This window comes from Chenopodium quinoa, unplaced genomic scaffold, assembly GCF_001683475.1.
Source record: "Chenopodium quinoa cultivar QQ74 unplaced genomic scaffold, ASM168347v1, whole genome shotgun sequence".
NCBI lineage: Eukaryota > Viridiplantae > Streptophyta > Magnoliopsida > Caryophyllales > Amaranthaceae > Chenopodium > Chenopodium quinoa.
The window spans coordinates 11,066,225-11,090,910 of NW_018745024.1; the positions used below are offsets into that span (position 1 = coordinate 11,066,225).

At 35.2% G+C, this 24,686-nt stretch overlaps 3 protein-coding genes across 3 annotated transcripts; 1 reads left to right on the forward strand and 2 right to left on the reverse strand.

The window, feature by feature from the left end:
* The first annotated feature begins 627 nt into the window (after positions 1–627).
* Positions 628–10,107, forward strand: LOC110708670 (ATP-dependent DNA helicase Q-like SIM). Its single transcript, XM_021886859.1, has 8 exons — positions 628–843; positions 1,735–2,201; positions 2,299–2,518; positions 2,628–2,738; positions 7,701–7,890; positions 8,015–8,318; positions 8,430–8,656; positions 8,912–10,107. Exons 2-8 carry the CDS (start codon positions 1,769–1,771, stop codon positions 9,905–9,907), a joined length of 2,481 nt encoding a protein of 826 aa, XP_021742551.1. The 5' UTR covers positions 628–843; positions 1,735–1,768; the 3' UTR covers positions 9,908–10,107.
* A 600-nt stretch (positions 10,108–10,707) lies between these two features.
* On the reverse strand, positions 10,708–13,918 carry LOC110708671 (mediator of RNA polymerase II transcription subunit 37a-like). The gene is made up of 6 exons (XM_021886860.1): positions 13,657–13,918; positions 13,058–13,325; positions 12,720–12,931; positions 11,862–12,584; positions 11,498–11,735; positions 10,708–11,379 (listed from the first exon to the last, which is right to left on the reverse strand). Exons 1-6 carry the CDS (start codon positions 13,709–13,711, stop codon positions 10,887–10,889), a joined length of 1,989 nt encoding a protein of 662 aa, XP_021742552.1. The 5' UTR covers positions 13,712–13,918; the 3' UTR covers positions 10,708–10,886.
* Positions 13,919–16,468: 2,550 nt separating this feature from the next.
* Positions 16,469–21,341, reverse strand: LOC110708672 (formin-like protein 11). The gene is made up of 4 exons (XM_021886861.1): positions 19,195–21,341; positions 18,917–19,107; positions 18,566–18,801; positions 16,469–18,490 (listed from the first exon to the last, which is right to left on the reverse strand). Exons 1-4 carry the CDS (start codon positions 20,817–20,819, stop codon positions 17,762–17,764), a joined length of 2,781 nt encoding a protein of 926 aa, XP_021742553.1. The 5' UTR covers positions 20,820–21,341; the 3' UTR covers positions 16,469–17,761.
* Between the last annotated feature and the right edge of the window lie 3,345 nt (positions 21,342–24,686).

Sequence of the window (24,686 nt, forward strand, 5' to 3'; positions counted from 1 at the left end):
GAAGATTTTCCAACTTGTAAATCGATTAAAAAGTTGAATCGGGCTGCAATTTACAATTTATATGAACTTTTGGGCTGCAATTTGCAAAAAAAAATTTAAATGGCTGCAATTTGCAAAATACGAACTTTAAATGGCTGCAATTTGCAAATTTTTTTAATAAAATGTAGGGAATACAACCTAAATATTTCCAAGCCCATTCCCATTTTTTTTAAAATTCCCACCAACCAAACATGGGTTTACAAAGATTAGGGATTAATATTCCCATTCCCACCCCTATTCCCATTTACCAAACACCCCCTAATAAGCTAAAAACTTACTTTGACTCAACTAGTAATATAATTTACAATATGACCATCAAAAGTAAACCAAAATAAAACACATTTTACCGAAAACTTGAGCTAGTATACCCATAACATGATCCAATTCTAATTACCCTCTCACATTGATGGAAGGAGCAAGGTGGACCTTTAACCATTACGTCAACCTTGATTCTGATCAAGGTTAGATTATTCCTTACGTAATTAGGTGATTGAACAGATACTCTTCAATCTGATCCGATCCATTTTTTCGGGTTGAACCTGTTTTTGAACACCATAAAAACGGACCATTGTTCATGGTGCGAATCAAGCAATAACGAGTTCAAGCGATCCGTGCGTGGTCAAGTGGGAAACCTAACAAATCGACCCAAATCCAAAATTCTATTTGCGCGGCAAACGACGGCTTCCCTTTCTCATTTCACCGGTCACAAAATTCAAACTTTTAGAGAGAGAATTAGAGAGCTCAATAGAAATATTCACTAGCAAATTTCAGAATTATCACCAACTTTCGCAATTTTTAGGGTTTGTAAGTGTCTAATCTGCAATCTTTCTCTCTTTTACCTTCTTGAATTTCGTCAATACTCTCTATACATTTGCAGTTTTGCTGTCAATTTCCTAACATTCCCAAATGAATTTTTATGTTTTTATTGGGATTTAGCTCAATTAATAATCAATCAAATGCGAATTGAGATTTCCTTTTTTTGACTAGTTATGTTTGTGTATTAATTAATTGGCTAGGGTTTCGCTTAATGTTGATTTTTATGGTTTTTTCGTTTTCAATCATGTAATGTATTACGGGATTTGAATGTACTCAGTATGTAGTGATTTGCGATTTCTATTTCGTTGTTCATATAGTGAAGTAACCTAAATTAGTAAATGTATAGAATATGAAGTATGTTGTCTTTAAATTACGAAGAATCAAGGACAAACAAAGTAGAAATGAAGGAGAATGTGATAAAATGCCTATAATTTATTCGGAATTTGAGAGAGAATAGGTAGGAATTGAGATGAGTATCAATGTTGGCAACAATTCTTTGTAACAATTTACATTTAACACCCAAGCTTAGAGTAACTGGATTTTTTTGAAAATGGAGAAGTTATTGACTATTGCAATGCTTAACAGCTTGCGTCGCTAGCATAAAATGAGACCGCAATCTGCAGACCAGTTGCCAGCTCCTGTTTATTTCTTAGTTGCTGAAACATTCGCTGTAGGGTGTATCTTGATACTCATGAGTTTCTGGGGTTCCTAATGTTGCATTTTGTTAGGGCATTATTGTGTTGTGGATGGAAATGTTGATTTGATTAATCCAATTGTTGCCAAGTTTACTGACATGGGTTCTGAAAGTTCGTGAATTATAAGTTGTGGGTTTATCTTTGAATGATGTAATTGAACACATGTTCACAAATTCTTTTGCAGGAGTGGTGAATCAAGTTGTTTAAACTGCTCTACAATGGGCAAGAATGCCAGACCTCCGCGCAAAAGAGACATCTCTTCACTGCATCCATTTGGTCACTTGAGACAGTCTAGCATACTGGACCATCTTCAACCCATGGGAAAATCGAAAAAGAGGCAAACTGACAATGTTCCCGAGGCAACTACTTCTGGAGCCAGGCATCCTGAAGGACAGCCTGAAGTGCAGAGGCCTCATATTGAAGAGATGTCTGAAAAAAGTCATACACTTGAATTATCTGAACCATCATACTGTTTGCCTCCAGTTCAGAAAAGAGAAGAGGATGCAGAAGTCGGACCTGATTGGGATCAGAAAGCCAATAGCTTGCTGCGAAAACATTGTGGGTACTCCGGGTTGAAAAGTTTTCAAAAGGAAGCTCTTGGTGCTTGGTTTGCCCATCAAGATTGTCTTGTTTTAGCAGCAACAGGGTCTGGTATTAATTTTTCTGCATCTTATGTGTTTCCATTGTGTAGACTTTGTGCATATTGCGTCTAATGTTTATGCTTCTGATATCTATTATGTTTCTGCAGGGAAGTCTCTGTGCTTTCAGATACCTGCACTTTTGACAGGGAAGGTTGTGGTTGTGATTTCTCCATTGATAAGCTTGATGCATGACCAGTGCTTAAAGCTAGCAAAACATGGGATCTCTGCATGTTTCCTTGGATCGGGACAACCAGATAACAGCGTTGAGAAGAAAGCAATGAATGGCATGTATTCCATCATATATGTTTGCCCTGAGACATTGTTAAGGTAAATCAATATACATCATCTGGCGGTGCCTTTCATTTAAGTGTTTCTTAATGCCTTTCTAGTATCACTTGGGAGCATATCATGTCAGCTTATAAGGTCTATACTGCAGATTAATAAGTCCACTTCAGAGGCTTGCAAAGAATCGTGGAATAGCTTTATTTGCCATTGATGAAGTACATTGTGTTTCAAAATGGGGACATGATTTTAGACCTGATTACAGGTTTGATTCTTGCTTACCCTGGATGCGCTTTTATGATTTATGTTCATCAGCTTTCTTTTTCATGATGCATAGTTTTATTACATTGCTATTTTTTACATACACAATTAAAAAAAAAAAAGAAAAGAAAAATAAAAGCTTGTATGTTGAGATTCAAGTTAAAATTTCAATGTTCTGCTGTTAACCCTCCATGCTAGCTAAATCTCATTAGTTGCTGAAGTGCTCCCATATGAATGAGGTCTAAGTCTTAGCTGTATTTGCAAATATAATGGTTTTGAATGTGAATTAAACTGCAAATGGTAGCAACTTAAAATAGTTCCTGCTGAGAGTAGGATCGGGGCATTATGGCCAACATTTTCCTTTTTTACTATGGATAAAGATGTATAGGGTTGTTGGCAAGAAAGAACTATCACCTGTTTTTAACCTAAAAACTTCTCCTGTCTGAAAATCATACTTATATTCCATTTGACATGGGTGGCTTACCTTTACCATAAATTTGTCTATAATAATATTGATTTACGATGTGTATTAGATTTTCATAATCATCTCTATTTCTCAGCTTCTCAAGTAGTTTTCATTTTAACACTTCTACTCTTTGTTCCTTATATTGCTACATGAGTTTTGGGTGCAGTGTTTTATATATTTGGTTGAGTGAAATGAAGAAAAAGGAAAATGGTGGGACCACTTTTCTTTTTGTCAAGAGATTATTGTAATGGACAGGCTAGGAATCACTAGTAATTCAGGTACTTAATTTGTTTTTTTTTTTGGTATAATAAAAAGAGAAATTCTCTCCCTCTAATAATGTCTGCTGGTATTATATTTTGCTTAAATGGTATCATTCTTAATCGTTAATACCAACATAGAATTAAATTGATAATTTGATACCAAAAAAATTGTTGGTATTTTGGGCCAAGGAAGACCATGGTGGTGTCGGTTTTCCAAACGGAGGTCCCGAAGTATGAGTTTGGGCAGTCTGGAAAACGCAAGATGCTTCTAGAATGTTTGGGGCTTCTTTAAAGGTTTCTTTTGATGGAGTATTCCAGGGGGAATGTCTCTAGAATATTCAAGGGTCATCTTGTACACAGTAGAAGTTTCTAGGGTCCTCTATGTGTATACATAAGAGTAGTGTGTTCTAAAATGTTATAGGGTGGTCTTGGACATTCTAGCTAGGGAAGGATGCAGAAACCTCCTTGTATGTATGTTCCTTTGGAGGTGGAAACGTTCTAAAGAGTAGTTGAGTCGAGTAGTCTAGAACCCTCCATTTGAGGAGGTTAGGAATTCTCTAGAAATCTTAGGGAGTAGCTTGGAATCTTAGATGCCTATAAATAGGTCATCCCATTCATTTGTACATTTCAACCAACACTTAGCCAACACATTTGTAATTTCTCTGAAGTAATCAAAGCTTTCCTTTGAAATCTCTTGTGAGCATCTTACTTCTCTTACTTAGCCAATCTCGTTGTACACTTAGCCTAGCAAAACAAGGGGAGTCCTGACTAGGAGATTAACGGGTGATGTCGACTAGTGGACCGCGTGCAAGGGGACTTAGGCAAATAAGTCAGTATGTGAGAAGTGTAAAGAAGTATTTGGTACAAAAGTAATACCATCTAAACAAAGTTTAATACCAATTAACACTATTAGAGTCATAAAAGAGTCAGGCTTTTGGAGGCTGAGAATTTTTTCTCATAAAAGAGTCGGGCTTTTAGAGGCTGAGAATTTTTCTCAAATAAAAAAGAGTAATAAGCAAACAAAATGATTGTTTTGGCGTAATTAGTATAATTAAACTAATTACTCCTCACTTTTGACTTTTTAAGAGGTGTAGATCTTTCCCAATGTTTATATCACTACAAAGTTTTGATACATTTTTACTCTCTTCAACTTGCCTTTTATTGTACACTTCCTACATATCTAAATTTCTCACTGATAAGTTAACACATAACACATTCTCTTTGCATTGATTGTCATCAAAACTAACTGAATAGTTGGATTTCCACTATACCCTTATGCTTCTTCCTCCATATGTGATCAAATTAGGATTATTTATTCGATTCCTTGTATGGGACCACACCATAAATAGCACGACTCATTTTTTTAGGGGATATCTCAAAAAGGAAAATGGATCCATATTACAGGGATAGAGGGAATTTCATAATATAATAGTAGAGTATTTGCAGTTGATAGTATGTAATTAGTGGAAATTAATGTTTGCATTGACTGTGATGAATCACGACAGTCAAATATGGAATATTATATTGAGATGGATTCAGTATCTTCTTAATTTAAAAAATTAAATAATATTTCAATCATGTGAAGCTTCTAGTTTTGATTCTCAAAAAAACAAAAACAACAATGAACAATCCATTGAATAAAGAAATTAAAGTGAACAATTTTATGTTTGACTATTCTCCCAATTGTAAATGACGTTTCTTCCAATAGTTTCTTTTCTTTATCTCCTAATAGTAATATCAACTTGCAAGGTTTCTAAAATAATCCACTTTTGAGGCTCTCATGTGTCAATGGAACTAATGGGGTTGGGCAATTGTCATTTTATTTCAATTTGGCTTAAAAGGAGTAGATGGGAAAAAGAGAGGGATGGGTGAGTTGCATTAAAAAAAAAATTAAATAAAATAAAAAACAAAACTAAAAAAAAAAAACAAAACAATTAAAAAAAAATAATAAAAAAAAGGCGGAGAATTTATGTGGTGGTTGGTGGGAGAAAAATGGAGAAAGTAATTTAAGAAGAGAAGTTTTAGATTATAGGGGAAGGTACCATTAGTTTTTTTATAATACCTTTTGACATCCATGTGCCGAATAGTAAATTAATAAATGTTGGTTGAATATTACACTAAGATATTGGATCATTTTTGGAACGAATCTCTCAAAACAATTTAGGGATTATTGTCTATTAGAACTATTATCAATGGAACTAGCAGATTCGAGGATATATTTAATCTTATTGTTAATTATCCAGTTTGAGATTCAAGTCATTCAACTAAAAACTTGGCTAGCCAAGGCTGTAACAAATAATGCCCAAAGCTTTTCTGTTTTTTTTAATCGTCTTTGGTTTATAAAATCAAATTACCAGTAAGTAGTTTGGTAGAAATCTAGTTGCGGAGCTTACTGCATTCTACTTGGTCAATCAAAAGATTTTTGCTGGACAAAGTTGAGAGCCATATCATTGTCATTTTGCTAATGGAAATTCACTTTTCTCAGCTGTCTGTTTTTGTCTTCATATTGCTTAGTGTTAAATGAGTGTAGAGTAAGGGATATCAATATACTTCCTTTGTTTTTTTTTATTATTGCATTATAGGGGTTGGGTACAAATATTTTTGTAGTGGAAAAAATAAGAGAGAGAAAGGTAAAAATACAAAATTACCCATGTGACCTATCAATTAACCTATACTAAAAACGAACCTAAAGTGACACTTGGCATGATGTCATTGAAAAATTTCCCGCCTTTTTTTTTCTTTCTTTATTTTATTTTTTGCCAAATTTGAATGACTTCCAATTTTTAACCTACAATTATACTTATTTCCATTTTGACAACACATTTAATCCAATCATACTCAATTAATTTTTTTATTATTATTTTTTTAACATATATTTTATATACTAGGAATCTTTTAGTTACAAATATAGTAACATAGATTAAAATTAAGGTATTGAAATACTTCGTATATCATTATCCAAGATTATTATAATATTATTAATTTTTTTCCTCCAACTTAAAATTTATTTTAATTAAAAATAGAAAAAAAATATTTTGGTAGCATACTTTGTATAAATCTTAAAATTATGCATAACGTTTATAAAAACAATCAAAAAAAATTATTTTATTATTTTATACTCCATTTTTTTATATGTTGTAGTTGGATTTGCACATTTGACGAGACACAACTTTAACCATTAATATCTTTAATTAAAGACTATTATTTGTTACAAATATTTTTTTTGGTAAATTAATGTTAAATTAACATCATTCTTTATAATTTTTGTTATAAGTTTAATTATTACCGTGCATGGCACGATACTTAATCTAGTTGATAAACTAAAAGTAAGCGTGAAAAAGCAAGGGTATGTTGGGTATTTGTAGTGTGAAGACTGTCCGACCCTTAGGGTGTGCAGCCTGTGCAACTGGTCAGGGCCCAATACTTTTTGGGGCCTCAAATTAATTTATACTCCTATATATAAATTGTTGTGGAAAAAATTAGAAGAATATCTATTGTGGCTCAGTGGTAATAACTAAGTTTGGATGCCTTTGGCCACGTAGGTACGTGGTTCAATTCCCATTGATACTTTTTTTTTTTTTTTTTTTTTTTTTTTTTTTTTCCTTTTTTTAATAAAAAAAAGTTTAGATACTCCTTCTATTTTAAAATATGTGCTCTATTTTTCATTTTAGAAGATTTAGATACTCCCTCTATCTTTAAATATGTGTTCTATTTTTTATTTTTGGCCTTTTTTTTAATAAGCATGCCTATATTTTGGAAGATTATAACAATAATTTAATACTTTTTTGCCTTGGTGTCGGAATCATTTTTATTTAAAAAAAATATTTTCCATTTTCTCTCTCTTCTCTACAATAACTAATTGTTAATACTTTCATAAAAAAAATTCAACATGTTTCTATCGAATATCAATTTAATACATTTATTTCTTTGTTCTAAACCTTCGGGAAAATCAAGTGGATCAGAGCACTTATTAAAATATACGGGATCGTATTATACATTTTATTAAAAAAAGGGCCTAATTTTATCTCAACCGCACAGGGCCTCCATAATAGTTGGGACGGCCCTGAAGACTGTGAACACAAATAATTTTTTTTCCAAAGAGGAAATGGTGCAATATTTGTAAAACTTCCTAAAAAGGCAAGTGGTGCAATAATAAAAGTAGGAGGAAGTATCTATGTTTCTAAGGTTGATCAGTTTGCTGTAATGGTATATATTCAATTAAATATCTCTGTTTTTGTAGGCGAATGTCTGTTTTACGTGAAAGTTTTAGTGCCAGCAGCTTGGATTTCTTGAAATTTGACATTCCAATAATGGCATTAACTGCTACTGCCACTGATAATGTCAGAGAAGACATTCTTAAATCACTTAAATTGTCAAAGGATGCGAAAGTTGTGCTTACTACATTCTTCCGTCCAAACCTTAAATTCTCAGTATGTCTTCTCTATTCATGTCTTGTAACATCTCTCTTGGTTGTGCTGATTTCCAACTTAGATGCCTGGGCGTGTATTCTTTTTTATTCTCGGTCTTAATGTTTATTGATTTGTTATCATGCAGATATTGCATAGTAGAACATCATCTCCATCATCTTATGTTAAGGATTTCCAAGAATTAGTAAAAGTATACTCTAACAAGAAGACAACAAAAGAAAGCAGTGGTCGTACTGAGAATGTCACGGAAGATCTTGAAGATTCGTTAGAAGACTCTGATAGCATGTCTGATACCAGTGATGTGGATGAACAGGATGATGAGTTGAGTTCACATAGAAAAATGGGTTTCTGTACCTCAAAAGAAAGACAGTTATCAGTTGAGTTCCTGGAAGATGATTTTGATGACATCCAGACTGCAGATGACTTCGATGGTATGTCTGCATTTGGTTTTTCATCTAAACTTTGTTGGCGTTTGCTCTTAAGTCTTTGCCACGTCCATGGTATTTACTCTTTTTAAAAAATTAATCATAATGTCATTGCAGTTTCTTGCGGTGAGTTTTGTGGGACGCCGCTGGTTGATAGTGTACAGCTCAGCGAGTCCACTGAATTACCACATCCTACTCCACAATCAACAGAAAGTTCTCAATCCGTAAGTTGTTCTTTGGAACAAGGGCCGACCATCATATATGTTCCTACCAGAAAACAAACGGTAGCTATAGCAAAATATCTTCGGGCAAAGGGTGTAAAGGCTGAGCCTTATCATGCAGCGGTAATCTTTTTTATTTAAAATGTGTAAGCTAAGGATATGCTTATTACTATATATTGGTGGTGTATTGGGTGCAATTGGTAGTAACAGGTCCAAATTTATCAGGTTCCTAATATATCTTCACCATACTTTCCTTGTGCCTAGTTGTTTGTAATATGGAATTTCCTTTCCTTTTGTGTATTTTGCTTCCTATTGAAACATGTTTATTCATATGGCATATAAGTTTCTAAGATCTAATGGTTTGATTCTTTTTCTCAGTTGCCAAAGTCACATCTTAGACGGGTCCATAAGGAATTTCATGAAGATGCTCTAGAAGTAGTTGTTGCAACTATTGCTTTTGGAATGGGCATTGACAAACTAAACGTACGAAGGATTATTCATTATGGGTGGCCTCAGAGTCTAGAAGCATATTATCAAGAAGCAGGGCGTGCTGGACGAGATGGGAAATTAGCAGCTTGCACTCTGTATGCAAACCTTTCTAAAATTCCAACTCTTCTACCTAATAAAAGAAGTGAAGAACAAAAGAAAAATGCTTACAAGATGCTAGCTGATTGCTACAGATATGGTATGAATACTTCTATTTGCCGAGCAAAAGTATTGGTTGAATACTTTGGGGAGGTGTTCCATCAGGAGAGGTGTATGTCATGTGATGTGTGCAGAAATGGACCTCCTGAATTGCAGAATATGAAAGCCGAAGCTAATATTTTCATGCAAGTTGTTGCTGCCCACTACAAACAGCTAAGTGCAGAATATTCGTATGATGATCTTATAGGTGGTGATACGGGGACAAGCAGATCAAGTGAGAGGCTAACTCTAAGGTTGATTGTGACAAAGATAAGGGAACACTCTCAGCAATTTCTAGCTAGTGATCAGCTATGGGGGCGAGGTCTTGCTCGTCTTATGCATGACAAAGGTTTTATCAGAGAGGGGGGTAACATGATTGGTGTTCAGATAAAATGCCCCGAGCCAACTAATCAGGGACTTAAATATCTTGAATCTGGTCTGGAGCAAGATTTTTATGCTTATCCTGAGGCTGATATGCTGTTATCAGCCACCCGAGAACTACAGCCATTTTCTTCTTTCTCAGAGTGGGGCAAGGGATGGGCAGATCCTGAGATCCGCAAACAGCGGCTAGCTAGGAGGAGACCGTTTAAAAAACCGCGAAAATCTCGTAGTAGAAAGAGTAGAAAGCAGTCAAATTCAATGACAGTCAAAGAACGAATATCTGCTACGCTCTCAAAATGGAAGAGATGATTAATTTAGAACTTATCTCTTTAGATGTTTTAATTGGTTCTTTGATAATTTGATTTGCGCGTCAGTTAGCAGAGCAAGGCTAAGTGATCCCATGTAATTGTACTTGTACATTCTACACTAGTCAGTAATGCAAATTTTGTTATTTAATTTGAACAAACCAATAAATCATTACCTTCTTATAGTTTGCTGTAAAAGATTTATGTTAGCACTCAGCTGAACATGTGAATCTTGATGCTCGCACTGAGCTTGAAAGTAGACTTGTTCATAGAAAGGCATTTATCATATATCTGAACAATACTCCAAAACGGAAAGTATACAAATTTCCTATCTGTACGAAAATAACAAGAAAGACAGGAAGAAAATGCTATCTTCCCCCAAAACTGGTCAGTTCCATTTACCTGAGGATATCCTGATATAAATCTTAGCCTTAACAATTCTGGTCAAATCTCCGCAGCAGGCAGTCAGATATCACAACACCAAAACAGGTAGTCGCTTAGCCTTAACAATTCTGGTCAAATCTCAGCAGTAGGCAGTCAGACGTAACTATACCAAAACAGGGAGTCCTAAACATTTATCAAATACGTGCAAATCAGTTGCAGCGGTTTATTTTACTGCAGTTAGCCCGGTACTCAATATTGAATATTCAGTTCCAAGGAATTAATGCCTGTGGTGCATCAGGATGGTAGGATGGCAGCCATGGCACCCTTTCAACCGGCATAATTGAACAGCAACTAACAGATCACATCAGTTTATAAAAGTATGCTAATACACTATCCAATATTAGTAAGATGAGCTACTAATGGACATGGAAGAAGATATCAAGGAAAGAACTTTGATTGTTAATCTAAATCAAACAATGTCGTTCAAAAAACAGATTTTGTCAATATTGGATCCTAAAGATCCAACATCAGGAGCATTACATCCTAGCATAACATCAAAAAGGGATTTAAAAGATGCCTCTTGATTTTGTATATACACTCTATAATTCATCATGAGATTCGTCTTCTTCAGAGTCATCAGCAGGCTTGCCACCACTCTTTTCGTAAGCTTGTTTGATCACAGGGTTACAAACAGCTTCCACTTCTTTCATCTTCTCTTCAAAGTCTTCCTTTTCAGCGTTCTGGTTATCATCTAACCATTCAAGTGCTTCTTTCAAGGCAGCCTCGATCTTCTCCTTGTCATCAGAGTCAATCTTATCAGCAAGCTTGTCTCTGTCATCAACTGTGCTCCTCATGTTGTAGATATATGTCTCAAGCTTGTTCCTTGCGTCCACTTTTTCCCTCAACTTCTTATCCTCCTCGGCAAACTCCTCAGCCTCTCTCACCATTCGGTCTATCTCCTCTTGGCTTAGGCGGCCTTTTTCGTTTGTGATGGTTATTGTTTGCTTGTTCTTGGCTGCCTTGTCCTCTGCTGTTACATGGAGAATACCATTGGCATCCACCTCAAAGGTCACCTCAATTTGAGGAACTCCCCTACAATGAAACAAGTACACAAGGAAAATCTTATCAGTAAAGAGGCATACTCAAATCAGTACTCACTACGCAGGGATAATTAGCACAAATTAAATACAAGACTAATCAAGATGATTACCTTGGAGCAGGTGGAATACCAGAGAGTTGAAATTTTCCGAGTTCACGACAGTCCTTGGTTAAGGTCCTTTCACCTTCAAAGACCTTAATATCAACTGTGGTTTGCTGGTCCTGATATGTGCTGAAAATTTGAGATTTCTTTGTTGGAATGACTGTGTTTCTTGGAATCAATTTAGTCATCACTCCACCAACAGTCTCAATACCCAAACTCAAAGGAGCCACATCAAGAAGAAGGAGACCTACATTCAACATTATACAACAAAATTTATAAATGTAAATAACAAAGTGAGTGAATTATTCACAGAAAAAAGTCTAAATTACAGCAAATCTGGCCAAGGAAGCAGAGTCATGGATTCTGTTTTTACCTTGAGTTTCTTCACCTCCTTCACCACTTAGAACACCACCTTGAACAGCAGCACCAAAGGCGACAGCCTCATCCGGGTTAACACCCTTGTTAGGCTCCTTACCATCAAAGAAATCCTTCAACAGCTGCTGGATCTTAGGGATCCTAGTACTTCCACCAACAAGCACAATCTCTTTAATATCAGTCTTTTTCAACCCTGCATCTTGCAAAGCCTTCTTAACAGGACTCATTGTCTTCTTAAACAAGTCCATGTTCAACTCCTCAAACCTCGCCCTCGTCAATGGCTCAGAGAAATCAACCCCATCAACAAGAGCCTCAATCTCAACCCTGACTTGGTGCTGGCTACTGAGTGCCCTCTTAGCCCTCTCACATTCCCTCCTCAACTTTCCGAGCGCCTTCTTATCCTTGCTAATGTCCTTGTTGTGCTTCTTCTTGATCAACTTGATGAAATAGTCCATGATCCTATGGTCAAAGTCCTCACCTCCCAAATGGGTATCTCCACTAGTGGAAAGAACCTCAAACACACCATTGTCAATAGTCAAGGTGCTAACATCAAATGTTCCACCACCAAGATCATACACCAAAATGTTCATTTCTCCTCCTTTCTTGTCCAAACCATAAGCAATTGCTGCGGCCGTCGGCTCGTTGATAATACGAGCCACATTTAGCCCGGCAATTGTACCGGCATCCTTGGTGGCTTGCCTTTGTGCATCATTAAAATAAGCTACAACAAAAAAGACGGTGTTCGTTTAAAATATCAATGTATAATTACTTGTCAATACTAATAAAATAACGAACAGTAAAACTTATGCATAACATTAAACGACAATTAATATCGTAGGCAACTTAAAGAAATTACCTGGAACAGTAACAACTGCGTGTTTAACCGTTTTACCAAGGTAAGACTCAGCAGTCTCCTTCATTTTTTGCAAGATCATAGCACTGATTTCTTCAGGACTAAACACTTTAACACCATCCTTAAGTTTCACCTGAATATAAGGCTTCCCTTCTCTATTAACAACCTTATAAGGCAACATTTTCATATCTCTTTGAACCTCAGGATCATCAAACCTACATCAATTACCAAAAATAGTAAGTCCCATTTTTGTTACATACCATATGTCCAAAATAAATCGTTACATAACGGGTTTAAATTATATTATCAACATGACAACTAATTCCGAACATATGACTTACTTTCTACCAATAAGACGCTTAACATCGAAAACGGTTCGATCCGGGTTAAGAGATGCTTGATTCTTAGCTGCTTCTCCGATTAATCGTTCAGTGTCAGTGAAAGCCACCCAAGAAGGGGTGATCCTGTTACCTTGATCATTGGCTATGATTTCAACATGACCATCTTTATAAACTCCAACACATGAATATGTTGTACCCAAATCTATTCCAATTACTGTCCCTTTTATTGTTTGATCATCTGCTGCTACTGTCACTCCTAGCAGAAACTCTGAAAATAAAATATTAAAAAGTCAGATTCTTGAACCATATTATAAAATTTATAATGTGATCAGATGCATTTAAATTAACAAAAATCCAAATATGATGATATCATGACAAATACACATTAACAATGACAACCATAAAAATTGATTACATGGGTTTGTACTCGTGACATGTGATCAAATCCCGTCTACATTACAAATAACCCTTTGCGACTCTATACCCGTAACAAAAAATTATTAAAAGGGTAAAAAGAAACAAACCTGAACATTACAAATAACCCTTTACGACTCTATACCCGTAACAAAAAATTATTAAAAGGGTAAAAAGAAACAAACCTGAAACAAAGAGAAGAAGGAAGTATAATGCCAAATTCTTAGAAGAACACCGCATTGTTACAGATCAAAATTGTGTCACCTTTGCAAAAAAAATAAAAAATGTTGAAAATTTCGTACTAAAAATTATAATAAGATTACAGAGAATATGTGTTGAATGTTGATTTTGATTATGAGAATAATTTGGAATTGGAAGAGTGTTAAATATTTATAGCTTATTATAAAAATTGTATGTTGGTTCAGGACTTTTTAAATATTTGACGAGGTTAATTAGGACATTGCTAGAGTGTTCTTCCCAGTGATTTTATTGCACGTCATACTTTTGTTGTAAATTAGTGTTGGAACCAATTAGAGTTTGACACGTCAAGATTATGATGGTGGCAAATTTTTTAATTGGTGTGTCACTTGTTATTTCCCGAAACTTCTTGATTTTTATAGACACTGTGAGAGAAACCAAAAAGGAAAAGGGTGAGAACTCACCCGATGACCCGACTTGCCAACAAAAAAACATGGATCAACTCCGTTATTAAATACTATGGTTTTGTGGTATAAGTCGTGTCGTATAACTCGTATTGTATGGTGTTTGTGTCCATGTTTATATTCGAAGATAAATGGATGGAGAACCTTAACACTACCTGATTTGTTTAATTAAACGTGACATATTGTGTTATGTTGACCTATATAATTAAACATGCATGTCACACTAACTCGCCTTATTCGTGTTCGGTTAGTGTTATATTATACTAGTATTATTAAAAATAGTTAGTCTAATACATAAGATATGTCATTAGCACCAGAAATCATTAGTTATTTTTTCATATTCCATAGGAGAGTTGAGTCGTGTTAGTTTTGTGTTGAGAATCTCAACTTTCTTACCCATAATTATAAACGTCTACAGTTTAATAAATGGCATAAACTCTTGACACTAACCCCCCTTCTATGTCCAACTCATATCGTATCTGCTTTTACCAGCTCTACATATGGTAGAATAAATCAATCATGAAACTCTACTACCAATGCAACTTACTACGTAGTTGTGAATGATGACTATTTTTGTTGGTTAAAGATTTAAAAGGCCGAGGTAGTACTCAAAACTGAGATCAAATCTCATCTACACATCATTTGCTCTGATTGAGCGATCATTTGACATGGTATTTAGAACTAGCTAATGTTGTTCCAAAAGTCCATTATCAAAAGTTTACTATCATATGTATCAAATATTTTGTTGGAATAAGAATAAGTATCTTGGACCCATTTCTACACCAGTTGACAAGGTAAACAGTGATCATTGAACCTTTCTAGTGTATGGAATGAATGAAAATAATCAAGGCTTTTGACACAGGTACTTTCAACTTGTGTTAGAGAAAATGGTTGACAATTGAAGTAATTATCAAGGAGCAAATCAGACAATTAAGATGATATAGTGAAAAAAGACAAGAATGTGGAAGGTGAGAAATTTCTTCAAGCAAACCATTTGAGGAATAGAAAACCATCCAAAGGTTTGTTCTGTTCACCTTATTTTCACTTATTTCAGATTTAATAAGTTAAAATAAGTTCAGTTTAGGAAAAATAAATTCAGATAAGTTCAGTTCAGGAAAATAGGGTCTTATCTCATACGTTGAAATTCAGTTCAGTTCAGTTCAGCTCAATTTAGTTTAGTTTAGTTCAACTCAGTTCAGTTCAGCTCCTAATTTCCTTCTCTTATAAAATTTTCAGTTCAGTTCAGTTCAGCTCGGTTCAGTTCAGTTCAGTGCAGTTCAGTTTAGTTCAGTGCAGTTCAGTTCAGTTCAGCTGAGTTCAGTCAATGAGAACAAACCCTAAGTTTTGATAAAGGTTGTCTAACTTCAAATTACAACTAAAATAAGTTTTAATAAGTTCAGATAAGTTAAGTTAAGATAAGTTCAGATAAGTTCCGTTAAGTTCAGATAAGTGAAAATCAGGTGAATAGAACACACCCTAAAGCTAGAAAAATAGTTGTACTAATTAATTCATTTCAAATTGTGTTTACAAGAATAATACAAAGTAAATCACCAATATCCACTCCTAATCACTATAGAACAAGAATCCTAACTCAATGTGTTTCTCTCCATTTGTGGATGAATAACAAAATTACCCCTGGAAATTCATAATTTATACTCTTAACACATCGTATTAGCAATACAAAATAAAAGTGATAAAGATGACATAGATGTGTTGAAGATGACACGTATGAGCTGGCCTAGACATAACAATTTAGAAGCTACTAATCACTTTTGGACATCAACTCCACAGAAGTTTTGTCTGTTGTGTCAGTTTAAACAACTAATCGTAAAATGTCACGACTTTTATATATATTACTAACATCAAAATTATGACTTGTTATTGAAAAGTTTTTGAGATTAGCTTTCACCTGTAATCTAAATTATCTCAAAATTCTTATTAGATTGAAAACTATGCTCATTTGAAGTTGACTAATGACTTACAAAATTTCCTTACTTATCGTCTTATCGAGTCATTATTATATCCTCACCAATTCGCATTCGCCCCTTAATTACTATGTCAAACCTCGATTGATTTTCGACTCATATTGTTCCAAAATGTTGCAATTCGAATTGGACATTAGTGGGGTGGGAATTTAAAAAATCAAACATAAAACAAACCATCTTAAAGCTATTTTTGCCGGGAGCTAAAATTCAAACCTCACTCAAAACCCCTAAAATTCAAGATCAAATCTTTTCTTTTGGGTTAAAAAAACCTAATCACACAATTTAACCCCAGAATGAATTCAGAAGCAGCAAGAAATTCGAAGGAATGTTTAGAGCTAGTGTTTCAGATGTCAAGCATCTTAAATACAGAACTTGATCGTCACACAATCTCTCTCCTAATCGCCCTCTCTGAATTGGGTTTCAACCCAGAAGCTCTTGCTGCTCTTGTCAAGGAGCTTCCTGCCGGAACATTTTCTTCTTCTTAATCAAGGGTTTTATACTTCTATCCCTTTTTTTATTTGTAATTCAAACTTGGGTTTTTAATAATATGGTGATTTTTGTTGGTTTATTGTATCAGAACTTATTCTTGCCTTAGTGGGTTTTCTTCGATACAACATTATATGGTGATTTTTTTCTTTTAAATGTGCTGATTTATTTTATCTTGACATGCATACTTGTGCAATTCAGGCCTAATATGATATGTGCAATGTGCATAGTGTTTGATTGGATTATAAAATTCTGGGATGTGTAGTTTAATCTGGGAATGGTTTAATTTTAGAGGGTGTTTTGTCAAATTGTTTTGCTGGGTCTATATTTGTTGAATTCAAGGTAAAGCAGTTTGGATTCTGAAATGGGAAATGGGTTTATTTGAAGTTATTATGAGATGAATTTTTTCTATAGTTGCCCTTGGTTGAGTAATCTTGAAAGCAGATTTTTTTGGGGTATCAATTAAGCTTGCAGTACTTGGGATGGATGAGGTTTCTGTTGAGATTTTGAGAAAATATGGAGATTGATGAACTGTGTAGTTATTTATAGTTGGAATGGAGGATAATTATAGCTCTTTATGAATCTGAGATACTTGTTGGATGATAGCCGAAGAAGATATGGGTCAAAAAATGTATTATCATACGGATTATATGGATATCGCATCTCAGTTACTTGCCCTTCTTACCTCGTCTGACATATTTTTAGTGTGTATGAAACTCTTGGTGAATTAGAAAAGGTGGGTACTAGAGTAAATTGTGAGAAGGGTGCTCAGTGTCATTAAAGGTTGATCATTGAATGTGAGACAAAACAAGGCAAGAAGATGGATTTGGTCAGCAAAAGAGCGAGTGGTATGAAGTATAGGTTGTAGCCTTGCTTGCATACAACAAAAATAATGTCTTGCTCTACAATTGGAAATGTTACTGATAGATGGTGCTTTACAGACTACTTGGTGGTCAACATTGCTGTTAGACTAATTTCTTTCTTTTGTAGTTATAGCCAAAAACACACTTGATCTGTTGTTCTCATGTCATATTAGTTATTAATATCATTACACAATCTGGTGGAATCAACTCATATCTAAGCACTCCAAACCCCTAACTAACAAGCAAATGTTGTTGATAGCCTATCAACTCTGAAGGCAAACCAAACTGTTTTATTTACCGAAATGGAGCCAAAGGATTTGGGGCTCTTGGTATTTTCAAGCTTTTTAGCTCTCTGCATACTTGATCTAACATTCCCAGGAAATCCCGCACAATAACAAAGATTCGAAGAGGGTTAGCCTCATCCTTACTCACATCACCATGGTAGTATTCTGTGATTTCTCGTACACTAATCAGGACGTTGTTTTCCTCAGCTTGTAACTCCTTCAAGTTATTCTCTGCATGGTTTAAGAAGGCCTTCATGGCATGGACAAAATTGCCATTTGTTTCTGTGTGAGCCAAATTTTTGTTTACCAACTGCTGCAACTTAGACATTCCATCTGATAGATTTGAAACTGATGTTGCTAGAACATCCAAGTCTATCGATGCTGTTCTTTTCACATTGCAAAGTTCAGTGCTCAGACCAGACACAAGTTCTAGACCCATCCTTCTGTAATTGTCTTCCTTTTCCTCTACTGTTCTGCTCTTTGTGTGTCGGTCTATCTTCCCCATAATGCTGTTTGACATTCGAATTCCCTCCGAACGTATCATCTCTTGTACCACAAAATGGAGCAATGTAGTTTTCCCGTCTGTGCCTTTGACATCTGCCAGCTTAAGGAGTGCGTCAAGCTTAAATGCTTTGGCTCCTCCTCTGCTTGTTCCAACATTCATTCTATTTCCTGTTTTTAGCACAGCCTCTAGTAATTTTAAGAAGAGCCTGCTTGACCTCAGCTCTTTGCAGGCTTCCTGTGGACAAAAATGGAGAATAATTAAAGGTACAAAGGTGAAATAAAAACCATAGGGTTTGAAGTTGAACCTCACCTCGAGTACTTGGAATGAATTCCTCAGGTGAACAACCTCGTCATCAAAGGTGGCTCTATAAAGCATTGCTTCAATCCTTTGCAAGGCATTAGGTACTGTCAGTATTTCTTTAACTAGCTTCTCTGCTGATCCAAGTTCATTGATGTCTCCCTTGTAATTGGATAGCTTCGTTTCTTCTTCTTCTGTTGGTGCCATCTTTACCAGAGCCTCGAGTTGTTGCGAGCTCAAGCCTTCCCCTGTTTATTGACAATACTTGATTTTGTTAATGAGTCATTATGCACTACTATAATAAGTAATTAATGATTGACTGTCCTTTGCAACTTAATAAAGATGTGAATTTTGTAGATGTACCTTGTTTTAGTGCTTCACACACCTTCTCAGATGTGGCATTCAGAGCTTTAGAGAGTATGGTTATGTTCTGGAGTCTTTTCGGCTCAAGGACATGTTTGCTTGGTGAGGGACTTTTGCTTTTTCCTTCATCATTGTTAAGTACATTCTTTAGGTTGTAGCCAAATAGAGATTCTATCATCTCCTCATCCAACCTGCAAGAAAATCCTTCTTTAAGCTCTGAATTGGGTCCTATAAAAAGAAAATGCCTTTGAGAGAGAGACTAGTAATATAATACTCACTCGAATGAGCTACACCGTAGCTGGTCCCACACCATAGATCGATCTGGTGCAGCTCGAACTTTGTCCCAGTGTAATGGTTTCAGTTTCGGCAGTGGAGAACCATCTTTCCCTAGTGGCGTGAATGGAGGAGGTGGCCCAGGTGGTGGAGGGGGACCTTTTGATGAGCTGGCCTTTCCATTAAGGAATGGTGGTGGACATGGTGGAGGTGGAATATTTCGTGGACCATTTAGAATATCTGGAGTTTGTGGTGGTGAAGCTAAGCCCTTTTCATTGGTCTGCTGTGATTCTGATGATGAAGTATGTACCACCTTGGAAGATTTAGAAGCTTTGAATGAAGGAAAAACGTGTGCAAACAGGGGCGGAGGTGGAGGTGGTGGCGGTGGAGGAGGAGGAGCTGTAGGGGGAGGCGGTGGAGATGGTGTTGGCTGTCTGTAGTCTTGCAGTCCATTTAGAGCATTTTCTATGTTATGAGCTGGCTGCTCTTGGTCGGATAAAGGTAATTTATGAGGGTTTGCTGGTAAACTATGGTTTGGGGAGAAAATTTCCACCGGATCACCAAAGCTACCATATGACACATTAGAAAGCCTAATATTAAGATTACTAGATGAACGCGAATCACACAAAGAATGAAACGATTCATCCTCGGATGAATGTTTATCAATGCCATCCATCATATCAGCATTCATAGAATTCTGATCATCAGATTCATATCTGCTTGATCCTGTATACTCATGAACTGATATAATCTCTTCAGCCAATGAACTGCTCTCCTTAGACTCAATCTGTATGGTTTCATATTCTGAATGCTTTCTCTCGTATGATGTACTACCCTTGCTTCCCATTATCGATTTCTCGAAACAATCAGGACTTCCTCTCAAACACGTTTGCGGTTCAAGAACAGATGTTAAAGTGTCAATGTAAAACAAATCAGAGTTAAGTTCTTGGGTTACCTTCCTTGCTAAATTTTCTGTTGTTACGCTCTTTGATCTCTCTCTATCCCCTCCATGGTCGCTACATACCGAAGCCGTTCCAGTAGCAACCTTCTTATGGCGGTACGTCCTCTTACTAAACCATAGTAAAACTCCAAGAGCAAAAACCAATACCACCACTCCTGTAGGAACTACTACTGCAACTGTAACTATCTTTTTTGTTCCATTTCCTTGTTGCTGATCATTGTCAAGCTTGTGTACTGGCAGCATTGGCCGAGGCCGGGGTGACTGGTGATGGTGATGATGGTGGAGATGATGCAAGCGTGTATGGATAGCCGGCGCTTGTGCAGGAACCGGAGCTGGTGCTGGAGCTTCAGCTTCGATTGTATTTGGTGATGGAGACGGTGCAGGTGACTCATCATACTCTCTTCGTTTCACTTTGTTTTTAAAGGTTCTTAACCCAAGTAAAGCCCTGAACTTTTCCAGTACTGCAGTATTATCCTCCCTAGATATGGCTCTAATCTTGTAATCACCTCGTTCGTCGTAAAATCGTAAACCCTCTGCTTCTTGCCAGGAAGCATTCACCATTAAAATGCTGCTTCCCATGTTATGATATGTAATAACAATGATGAACACCATTATTGTCATCATTGTAAGGGTGAACATTTTATGATGATGTCTGCTTTCCATTTTCATCTTTTTGGTCTCAATATAGAAAGCAAAGAAATGAAATGAATCCCAACTTTTCTGCTTAAAAAACCATACTAATTTCTAATTTGTATTACATTTTTTTTTATTTTTCTGATATTGTTGTTGGGTTGGGAGGTGAAGAAGATCTAGCAGAAGAAGGAAGAAAAAAAAATGGAGGAGAGAGAAAGTCTTAATTGCTACTCCAAGGAACCCCTGAGCCTGGCAGTTATAGTTGTACTGGGCCTCATCTTTAATGTTTTTTCTCTTCATGTTTTATCTTCTGTCTTTCTCTCTCTGCTTTCCATTAATTCCTCTCTGACAATTACACTGTTCTAACTCCCCGTAAGCTTACACACGCACGCTAATAACAACCGTTATGAACTCGACATCTCTCTCGTAATAATGTAATCTAATACTTTTACGTTGGACGTTTCGGGTTTAAGTTATGGATTAAGAAGATTATCTGCATGGTTTAGAAAGTGTCGGTTTTGTTATGGGTCGTAATCTTACACAGTTGGGATACTGCTCTTGTTCTTAAAACAAATGTTAACATGATAATGTAATCAAGAGTATGTAAAAGTTTAAGTGGGCCATCTTTTGGTTGAATTTGCCTACCTTGTAGTTGTAGGAGAGCTGACCTAAAGTTTTTAGGAGAGTGAAAGGTGGTAAATTTAGGCCTACAGTTGGGAGGAAAACTTTTTTAGAATCTTCAAATTGACCTCTTTTTGTTTTGTTTGAAAATAACATGTAATAAGGTTGGAAAAATTAGGAACAGTATATCACGCCTAGATTGGGTACTATTGATTGATTATGTTGCTGTCATGTTGCTAGTGTATTGGAAAATTCTTGTACTACGTATTTCTTTTGTTTTGTATTGGTTGTCACATTGCTTCCATCACCTAATTAAGATAAAGTGTACAGGGTAAATTTACATGTGTTATGCGATTAGGGTGTGTCTTACGGTGTTACCCTTGTTTTTATGGAAATTTTATTACAAGTATACTCAGTACATTTTTGTATTTTTATGTCAAGAAATGAGCATAATATAATTGAGTATTGCGGTTCATTTTATATTCTTTGTGCGTAGATTAGTACATTCAAGTATATAATAGTTTGTTCTCTGTAATAAGTATTCCCAAACGTGAAGAAGTTTTTGATGCAGAGGAAATTCTCATGTGCGTATTCTGCACTCAAGTCTCAAGCCAACTGTTGAAAATAAATTTAAAGAGTTTAGGTGGTTGGTCTCCTTTGAATACGAGTAGGTACGTTTGGAAAATAAATGGTTATTGGTTATCTTTGCAAATAATGTGATTGCACATGGTTTATAATACTTGTGTTATACTGTTGTTTACGTTCTAATGTGTACATGACTGGTCTTTTTCTACTTTCATGATGCATTAACCATGTTTCTATTAGTTTAGATGCCAATTTTCATAACAAATATTGCTTCATTTACCTTAGAAAATACTACTCTATAATCCCTCATTGTCAAGAATTAATCAATTTTCGCAATGATAGATTGATAGTGCATATTTTGAACTAATAATGTAATAGCTAAATCCGGACAAAGGTGTGCTGTAAACGCTGATTGTTAATTTAACAGTGTTTTAAACAACCTTATCTCCCAATAGTGTAAGATGTTTGGTTCACTTGGGTCAATCAACTATGTGAATTACGTGTTGGCTCTTCCAAAACCGACTTAAAAGATAAACTATATTAGCTTAGTCCTCAATTGTCTATAACCTAAATTCGGACTTGAATGGCTCAATGCCACAATTAATCACTATTGACTATAAATTGTTGAGCTAAACTTGGAGGATTAAATTGTTGCCTTAGAAATTAGATAGTTGGTGCTATATTGAGGCAGACAATGAAGTAAGCATAAGAGTATTACCCACTTTGCACATGCACTCATACTCTTTTACCTAACAAACACACAACAACGTTTCCCAGAGAGATGGATACATAGCCCATACCTTCAAACTAACATAAAAGTATATTGTATGACAAGCATATTGGCTTGACTTAGCCGTCACTTGCCATGGACCATCACTTTTTTTTTTTTTTTTGGTTAAGCATGTATTTTTGTATGTTGTTTGCTCGTTATTTGGATTTTGTTGTGGTACCATGGGATAGTCTAGATATTAGGCATATAGAGAATTTAAGGGGATCGATAGCAAGATTACTCTATGTCGGGCTTATTTGATATGGTCAAAACATTTATTCGTATGGAATAAAACTATGTATCTATGTTAAGTATCAAATAAAACTATGTATCTATGTTAAATTGACACTTTTTTATGAAGCAAGGGAGTTTGTAACGTGATTGCTTATCAAATAGTGTCATCATCAATTCATACTCATTGTATTAATGGTTAAATTGATCAACATTAACACTAGCCTAAGGATATAGTTATACCCAAAAAAAAATAAAAAAATGATGCCCTTTTGTGATTAGTAAGTCTTGGAAAGACAATCCATCAATTGGTTTGAAATCAATACGAATAGGTGAATGAATAACATGAATAAATGTCCTTAAATGTTAACAATAATAAACAAAAGCTAAGAAAAAAGATTTAAAGTTAACTTAACTCGCAAAAACATTTGATTTGATTGAAGAAGACCAGAATTTTGGAATACACATAAATCTACAGATCCGTCTGACACAAAAACTAAATATTTACACGGAAAAACTATTGTCATAAAGTAATCTTTCTAATAATCTAATGTTCTATCTAATACGCAGTAAAGTATGAGTATCATCTCACTACCCATTTCTAGCTTTCACACCCATTAATAATTTCCATCACACTCAACAACCTACTTTCATACAAGTAGTGAGTTCATAATAGCAGGATTTTGCTCCCTTTTAAGTTGTATAATAAACTAAAGCGACCCCATCCTGGCCCACCTTCATCTATAATTTTTGGGCTTCTAAAATGGGCTGGTAAATATAACAAAAGGACCAGAATGATGGTGTTATTTATACCTGAAAATTTTACACTACACCCCGGTGTAGCTTCTGCTACCTACACCCTCCCCTCCCCAAGTGACGTCATTTTGTTCTTTTTTGTGTTTACTTTCTTTTTTTTTTTTCTTTTTTTGTAATATACCATTGCAAGTTAATATAATGTTTTGAGTTTCAATTCCATGTAAAAATTATTGTACTCGTATAAAATAAAGAGTGTGAAGAGATTTCCATGGTATCAATTATAATAAAGCAATTGATGATCCTTTGTTTCAAAAAACTAAGCAATTAATGATCCTAACTCACAAGAAAGCAACTCAATAAGCAAATTGCAAGCCTATTCGAATCAATTACAAACAAATTGCAGTTGCTATGACAGCGGTGGTGGCGAGATGATGGTGGTTATGTGGCAGCGGTGATAGCGGCGGCAGCGAGACAACAGTGGTCATGGGGCAATGAGGCAACAATGGTTATTGTGGCTTAATTAGTTGAGTGGGTTAGAGGGGGAAAGCGCAAAGGATTAAGAAACAGGGAAAATATAAAGAAGCTCAAATCACCATTGATAAAAAGCTTGCTTCTGATTTTAATGAGAAGTGTATAATTTTAAAATTTTTTTATAAACAAAATATTCGTATAATTTTATAAACAAACATATAATATTTTTAAAATGAACATATTTATTTAATTGTCGTAAATGAACATACAATTATTTAAAATTGAACATATAATATTTCCAAAATGAACATATTTATTTAATGGTTGTGAATGAACATACAATTATTTATAATTGAACATATAATATTTCAGAAATGAACATATTTATTTAACATTTGTAATTGAACATATAATATTTCAAAACTCAACATATTTATGTAATAGTTGTAAATGAACATACAATCATTTAT